We start from the raw sequence: 8,454 nt of genomic DNA, 5'->3' as shown, positions 1-8,454 counted from the left end.
TCTCTATGTCCTATATATGACCAATGGCTTTTATACACCTCTATTTTTCATAACTTACCTAATGACAATATTATTATTACCATATATAATGCACAATAATCACAATATAAGAACAATAAAATCTCTTATCTGTCTAAAGTTTTATCTTAACGATATAGAAAAGTACGTACAGTCTGGCAGATTACACACCAGATAGCTACGGTTTCCATAATCTACTCTACAAAGATAGTTACAACATACAGACTTGTACATTCTAGCAAATTCTGAACGACAGAAGCCTTAACAAAGAAACCGAAGCAGAAACGAATAGGAGCACGAAAAGTAACACACGAGAATCGAACCGAGGAACACTTTGTTATACTATAGAACCGAGTCGGCCCATCGGTGGGACGCGAACAAAGAAGCCGGCCGGCTTGTACCGGGCGCCGGCACGGAGCGGCGTGGAGACGACCGCCGCGGACCGAGGCTCGGCGCAACTGGCGCGCGGGGCCCCCTCTGCGGCCCGCGGAGCGACTCCCCGCACCCCCGCCGCGGCCCTCTATATAACGAGCGGAGTTCTCCGGTATCGCCAGTCCGTCACAGAGAGCGACAGGGTTGGGTGGGTCGAATAGTGAGCCGTGGGCGAGTGACGAAGCCCTATGGTTACGAGATCAGATCTGATGCGGTCGTGAGCTTCGGACGTTTTATCAATTTCCCATCGATCTCTTCACGATAACTAGTCGCCGGTGGTGTGTAGCCGGTCTGTTCAGTGCGCATTCGCAGTACAAAAGAGACTTGTGATATTTTTCTAGTAATATTAAGTTCCGCAGCGGAACGCTTTAATTTTTTCGTCGTTTAAAAGTGTACAATATAAGTAAAAATTTGGAAAACATGGAGATCCTGCCGGTCACGAATCAGTTTGTCGGATTCAATAGCGAAAAAGGTGAGTTGACTTTCTATTCGGAGTGGAGAGGCGAGGGAGGGAACTGGCTTTCTAACCGGCTGATTGTTGTTGCTATGCGGCGCGCGCACTGCGCTCGCTCGCCCCTCACTCTTGCCGATCAGAACTTAGTGCTCAGCATCAGCAGCACTCAGCAACCAGTCTCAGGGCCCGGCTCGGCTCACTAGCGGGTAGCGCAGTGTGCACCGGCCGGGCCCAGACGTCAGTATCAGCTGACGTGTCAGCTGTTCCGCTGCGCCGCACTCCCTCGCCCTTGGTGCGCACTGGCTCGATACACACGCGCACTAACTTTGTTATAATCTACTTACAACTCATGAATTTAGATCAAAACAACTTTTGTTTTAACGCACTATAGCAACAGCATTAACTTAGTTTTTTTTCGATGGAGCTAGGACATTACTTAAGACAAACTTTAATATGAAGGGTTGAAATCTAAACTTTGTTTTGTATTGTTATAGCTTGGAATGGACCAACATGGCGGGAAGCGCCGGTGCCGGTGCCGACGGAAGCGGCGCTGGCTCAGAGGCTCGAGAGAGAGCTTCGCGCGGCCAAGGGAGCCAGCGAGCTAGCCACGGCCGAGGTGCTGGTGCCGGCGGAGCTGCTGGCGCGCGCCTCGCGGCAGACGCTGGCGCTGGCCGAGGGCGAGCCCTGCGGCTCCCGGGGGGCCGCCGTCATCGTCGACGTCGCGGGGAGAAGACTAGCAGCTTTCAAAATAGACCCCAACACATTAACCACGCACGAGATACATCTACATCTGGAACACGATGCGACGAACTGGACTAGCCTGTTGCCGCAATTCTTAAAGTAAGTTCAGCTCCGCTGCTGGTGCACCGGCAATTCATTGATAAACTTGCAACACCTTAGCAACAGTTGCGACAGGGCAATCGTTCGGTACTAACGGACCTTCTCCTTTGTTACAGAAACTTAACGCGAGGCGGCACCATCATCATCAGCCCCCAGTTCACGATAGAAAAGAAGAAATTGTTCAGGAGCCAGGCAGAGTGAACCCGCCTGTGATATGCGCGTGATGCGAGCGAGCCGACTGACAGCCCTCCTCGATATCTACGTATCGTTATTTTAACAAATATCATATTATTATATATTATATTAATTATTATATATTTTTAATAAGAGAAAAAAAGCACAGCGTGATATGTAACGTATAGTTGTAGTATAAGCGCGCGGAAGAGCGCAGGTTTTAGTTGCGTCGCTCGCGACTCGCGGGCACGGTCGATAGTGACGCGAACTGCACTTTGTTGTCGATAAAGTGTGCCGATGTTCGGTCGCTGGTCGAGCGTGCTGGCGAGCGCGAGCGCGCGTGCGCCGGCGCGCGGCGGCGAGCGTCGATCTCGCCCCCCCTCGGACGCCGGTTGTCTCGTCTGCCCACCGCTGCGCTCGCCCCCCGCGCCGCTCGTACTTATGTTAATCATTGTATGATCATTGTTCGTATTTTGGATATTTTAATGATTGTGAGTCGTGGTGGTTGGTCGCGTGAGTGGCGTGGCGGCGTTCGTGCGCACCCTCTGATCTCAGCCGCCGCCGCGCGTGTGATACTGATACCCTGAACGATATAGTCTTAGGTATTATTTTTTGTTTCGAGTTCGATTCTATTGTGAAGTTGCGTAGAGTTGGTATTTTCATGTATCGTAACTGTATTTATTAGAGGCGGTCTCTGTAGAGGTCCGTTATGTGTACGTTCTCGTAATTGTACATTTGTTTGTACATTTGTTTGTGATACTACTTTTGTAATGTATAAAATTTAAATGCGAGAAAAAATATTACTTTTTATGAATGTGAAAACATGAATGCAGATTTATAAATATTAGAGATGTGTATCATAGAGTGGAGAGTAGAGGCACGGGCGGGGTGGGCGGGGCGGGGCGCAGGCCGCGCGCGCGCACCGCCCCGCGCACCCCGCGTGCCGCAGGCAAAAGATCTCAGGTTATATTATTAATAGTTATTAAAAGTATTAAGTTATTTAAGTTAATATAAAATGAAATTTTTTGTAAGATTATTTTCTATCGCCGCGCGAAGCTGCGTTACTATAGTCCAGTGGGTGATAAGAGATACATTTTGTACTAACAGTACATAATAATTGACGAGATGTTAATATTGCAGATTGCATTTTCTTCATCCAGTGTAATTACTACATTAAATGTAAATCAATAGACTAACCGTTTTTAAACGAAATCTAAATGTTTGTAGGGTCCAGTGTTTTAAACGCACAATATCATAGTACTAGAGTTCACTTTCATCGATAAATAAAAAGATTTTAAAAAGCTACAAAAACATTTTACTTCTAAAACTTGAAATGTCGACATATACAAAAACTAACAATAATAATAAATGTATCAATTGTTTATAATTGATATTTATTTGATAGACCGTAAAAGAAAATGTAGAAATATTGAAGAAAAAAAATACATAGTTTCAAAATGGAAATTTATTGTTTCAATACCCTTCCTCCTCCTGAACACAGAGCTGAAGCCCACAACGCGGATGAGCGCACCCAGTTACCTCATCCGCAAACAATACGCTTTCAATGCGAGATAACATATTCCATACAGACGACACTTAAAGAAACAAAGAGAACCAAGAACATCGTTTCCATACATTATCATAAATTTAAACTAGGTAAAAACAAGCAGAGAGTCGGGGTAATATTTTAATAAGACCGGTTGGGACCGGTCGGGACTGGTTCAGGAGCCGGTCTCGCTACAGATTGGTGCAACCCCATCCTCGTGTGTTTTTTGTATTTTAATTAGTGCCTAGGTACCAGCAAGTCGGTACAGTTGTACATTTACCTGTACATATGGTGGTAAATGTTCTCGCGAGTTTAGGAATCTAAATGCTGACGCGGAATATGTACCGATTGCGATATGAGATAAATTGCATTGCCTACTCGTGTCGGCGGAGGCTGCCAAATAGCTTTGATGTGCCTCAGTAATGCAAGAACAGCGCTATGGATAACACATACTTAGGTTCTATTCTCAAATGCTGAATCGCTTACAGTAAATTGGCATATTTCTTTATATGTTGGAGCTCCATCGATCTTTTCATCTGGTCCAATAATCAGTATTTTATAAACAACTCCATTTTCAACACACAAGATGACTGCGACTATTTCAATCCATTGTATTCAAAATTAAGCAGCAATCATCAATTTTTGTTTGGCTGTTAGACTCGCTTCACTTTTTCGTTGACTTTAGCGAACGAATAAAGTTTTTATGGATGTGAAAATATAAAAATAAATTCGTTCCGTTCGAAGTAAACAAATTAACATGCAGAGGTCTTTGTATCGATTCTAAAGAAATGGACCAGCTAACGTAGCAACACGTTTTGAGAAAGGCGTGTCAGCGATTATCGCCAGTTTCGTGAAGGGAATAAAGACTACAATTCTATGCGTTTAGATATAACTGGATGGTTTTGGCAAACACAAATTATCACTTTTAATCCGCTAAAAAATAGGCAACCACTTCCGAATGTGTGACTAAAGAATTATAGCTTGTTGTATTTCGTATTTATTTTATGAGTTGTGAATTGATTTATTTATCTCCACGTAAGTGTATATTTAGCTGACCGTATATAAAATGTTGATTATTAACGAGTTACTTTGCATATCTGCATATAATAAATTATGTTTATTTAAGATTATTATGAATAAGATGGACACTTTTCGATGTGTATCTTGGTACTTACTAACCCACTATTCAAAATAAATTAATTTCATTACCATTAAGGTAACAACGAAATCCCGCAATTTGTGCAATATTTAATTTTATAGGTACTAAAACAAGGGGTTATTTTACTTTCTAACCGCAAACCGACGACATGATTGTAGCGACGCGCGTGACGCAGCGAGCTCACAGCCACTTCGTTACAATCATCGATATCGACAACTCTCGACGCGGCACATCACTAGCTCACAAATTATCTTCAATTAACTCGGTAGCTATCATATTGATTGGCTCTAATAGTAAGATCTAGCTTACGAACTATAATTTATGCAAAAGCGATTAAATTAATAGCAATAATAAGTAGGTAGTAGTTAGGTACCTTCCTAGGTATAAGTAATAAGTGAGTGTTGTTGAATGGTTTCAATAAACCCATTTGGTATATTAAATGGAAATTACAAGCACTAAACTGAACCACGGAACACGGAAAAGTATAAAGAATTGGAAAGCATTGATTGCCGTGCTGTTGCTAGGCGCGGCTCGCGAAGGTGCGCTTCTTGTGAACAGCGCCATCTGTTATCGCTTAGCGGTACTACAGAGCTGCTGAAGAACCTAGTAAAACATGTTGTTCCGTTAGTTTTGCACTAACTGAATAAAATTATATAGAGGTAAAAAAATTTATATTCAAAATAAGCAATCCAGTCCGAAGCAATATAAACTTTCTGCGAAATATCTTTAGGTATATTTTTGTTTATCAATGTTCAGGAAAGATGTTCCGTGGTTCAGTTATTTACTCAACTAAGTTAATATTGATACAAGTGTTGCTAAGGCCGGGCTATTTATGTCGATACCATCATAAACATAATGTTATAGATATTCCGGATTATTCCAAAATCATGTTTCTTTCGTATCGATAACAATAATATTAGCGATGTTTTGAAATCAGAGAGAATTGGTGATTCATGAATTAACATATTTTATAGTTTGTTTATCAAAGATTTAAAGAGTCAAGCGTTAGAATTTGAGGACGTGACATAGGTAGAAACAGCGGTTAGGTTCTTGCTTAGAACATTCATCATGTGAATACGCTTTTATTAGGCAATCAATTAGAAAAACATGCTATTTGGGACAAATTGTGAATCCGACTGTCCAGTGACCAGTCTTACCAAGGGGTCGGGTTGCCTGGAAAACTTGGTTGAGGAAGTAAGATAGCTAGTCAGTCCACATAAATACTTTTCGATTGCGTTCAGTGAACCTGAAACCTGACCAAAACACACTAGGTAAAAGGCAGATGATAATTTCTTCTTATTAAATACAAAAAAAAATAATTGCTAAAGCAATACAAAAATATGAACAATACTTTCAATCCATAACACAACATTGAAGAAACACCATTATTGACATACCACACACCGATATCAGCAATACCCCCTCGATGACTATAATACCCCTTTACCCCGCGATAAGGGGACGTTTGACCACGTCGCGTGGGGGACCAGCTGCTCCCGGGGGTAAGTGGCATAGATTACGTTAACCGTTGCCAAGGCCTGATAGGACAACCAGTGTTTATCGAAGATTGTGCGGAACAAACGGTTTTCTCGAACATTTGTTAGTGGGGAAGGATTTTTCAAGAGTTTGCCAACTTTGAAGTCCATTTCACAGATTTTCACATGTCACAGTAATAAACAGAATTGAAATAATTGCAAATCGCTAAGCATTTGTTTATAAGTTGACCTTTCCGCAGAATGAAAAACCTCATTACAGAGTTGCTGTTCAGAGCATTCGTGACAATGATTATTCCGTAGTTAACGAGTACAATTGATCTGAAACAGTGACTTGCGTGATACAAACCAGGGGGTATCGACCTTTTGACAAGAAAATAGCAGCAATTACCGTAGGCAGAGGCTAATCTATACTTAGCGATGATGTAAGAAGGGTCAAAAGTCACAAAATATGCTTCTGTTGTTCAGAATAGGACTTATCGTAACCTGACTACCTAGTAAGTGGGTAGACATGATAAAATTCATTCAGTAATTTCAACGAACTTTCATAATAACTAGTCGTTTTTATACCCAGTGTTATCTGGGTGGAGTTGTTTTTATTCGAGTACAATTATAAGCAGATAACTACAGTCATTAGTTTCGTCATTTTAATTGTTTGCATGACAAATTCGAAAACAAATCTTCAGTATTTTTTTTTACTTTAGAGGTAGTTACACCGTTTAATTGGCAGTAGGTATTTATTATCTACAAAATATCGGGTGTACCTTACTACTTTTAACGTATGCTGTAGGATTCTATGTATATCAGAATGGTGAAATGTTGTAAGTTAAGTAGTCTGCGTGTTCAATAGGTAATTATTGAATAGTATTAATGAACCATAAAATAAGTTGTAACAGTAGAAGTTGGGTCGTTACAACTTTTCTAATTAACTCAATTTTCTTGTAACAACTTGCTAACACGGCCATTATTTAAAAGTACCTAGTTATTATTCTATAATGCGAAGGCAATTATTTTTCGATACAATTAATTAGATTAAATGAGTAATACCTAACCGTGTAGCGGTCAAAGTACGAAATTATTGTCTTTGATTGAAAAAAAATTGATGAAGAAAAAAATGAAAATCACAACAAACTAAATGCCGAACACATGGCTATGATAAAACCTTATATTCATTCCAAAACCTAAAGATTTCACTTTTAAACTTTTTTTTTAATGAATGCTAATTTATACTTCAGCGAGAGATTAAATAGGTATAACGTTTTTGCTTCACAAGGATCTGCGTTTATTTAAAATTAGGTAACGTATATGAGTCATGACGTCATATTTTTTGTGATGACTCGATCCAGAAACTAACTACTTTTTAAATTGATTCTCCTTTTAAGACGTTAGAGGTTTTGTTTTATTTTTTAATGTTGCTTAAATTTATTTCCTAGGAATTAAGAACAAAAAAGTAGGATAAGTAATGATTATTTTCTTCTAAATCACGCATCATAGATTTTTATGATGATGTTGATTTTACCAATATTTTCTATTCTACGAATTTATTCTGTAATACCTCTCATTAAACTGATTTGACTATAATTGAACAACAGCTCACGGAAATGACTCTAATATGTAAGCAACGGGACTCGATGATGTATTCTTTAATTAAAATCTCTTAGTTCAAATAAAAAAACAACTCGAACCAACCGGATCTAGTAACTACCAACTAACGTGCGGCTGATAAAAAAACAATTACCTACGACTCGAGATAACAAGATAATAAAATAAACTCTTCAATGTATCTTTTCTATGACTGCGATTACCTTAAAACTTAACCAAATTATCTCAGTATTAACATCTATGTTTTTGTTAGCTAAGTCTTAATTGTAGCTATTGTTTTATTTTACACCTCTGTTTTAGTATTCATACTTAATTATAAAAGAAATCAGATAATATTTACTGTGTTTGAATCGGAATATCTGACTAGATTCTCAAAAATTTTACGAGTCTCAAAAAAGGCTCATTTCTGTCGCTGATGATGATAAGATCAGGATATCCTACTTATGAAGAAATTGTTATTACTTTTTTACTCAGTTATGTTATACCACCAGTTCACAAAGGTCAGGCAGCTGACAAAAACGAGTTTAGTAGACAAAAACCTTAACGAACCATACTCCGTGGAGCTGCACCTACTTGGACAAAAACACGTAATCAAGAACATGAAGGTACATATGAAATAACAGCTAATGACAACGCAGAAAAGGACACGAGCTCCAAACGAGATGGTTGCCATATCAATTTAGTAACTAGTTAACAACATCGGTGCCCCCAATCCACCATAGCGATTTTTCCATAA

The 8,454-nt window shown here is 39.6% G+C and overlaps 1 protein-coding gene across 1 annotated transcript; it reads left to right on the top strand.

The window, feature by feature from the left end:
* Positions 1–554: 554 nt before the first annotated feature.
* LOC126056290 (protein charybde-like) lies at positions 555–3,382 on the top strand. The gene is made up of 3 exons (XM_049848912.2): positions 555–922; positions 1,399–1,744; positions 1,861–3,382. Exons 1-3 carry the CDS (start codon positions 871–873, stop codon positions 1,943–1,945), a joined length of 483 nt encoding a protein of 160 aa, XP_049704869.1. The 5' UTR covers positions 555–870; the 3' UTR covers positions 1,946–3,382.
* The last annotated feature ends 5,072 nt before the right edge of the window (positions 3,383–8,454 follow it).

This window comes from Helicoverpa armigera, chromosome 18 (genome assembly GCF_030705265.1).
Source record: "Helicoverpa armigera isolate CAAS_96S chromosome 18, ASM3070526v1, whole genome shotgun sequence".
NCBI classification, from domain to species: Eukaryota; Metazoa; Arthropoda; class Insecta; order Lepidoptera; family Noctuidae; genus Helicoverpa; species Helicoverpa armigera.
The sequence above is the reverse complement of the archived record's forward strand: the minus strand, read 5'-3'. Positions and strand labels throughout refer to the sequence as shown.

Bases quoted from the DNA above. Each gene is read 5' to 3' on its own strand.
- LOC126056290 (XM_049848912.2), top strand. From the start codon at position 871: ATGGAGATCCTGCCGGTCACGAATCAGTTTGTCGGATTCAATAGCGAA. The intron at 923-1,398 runs GTGAGTTGACTT...GTATTGTTATAG, and splicing joins CGGATTCAATAGCGAAAAAG to CTTGGAATGGACCAACATGG. The intron at 1,745-1,860 runs GTAAGTTCAGCT...CCTTTGTTACAG, and splicing joins CTGTTGCCGCAATTCTTAAA to AAACTTAACGCGAGGCGGCA.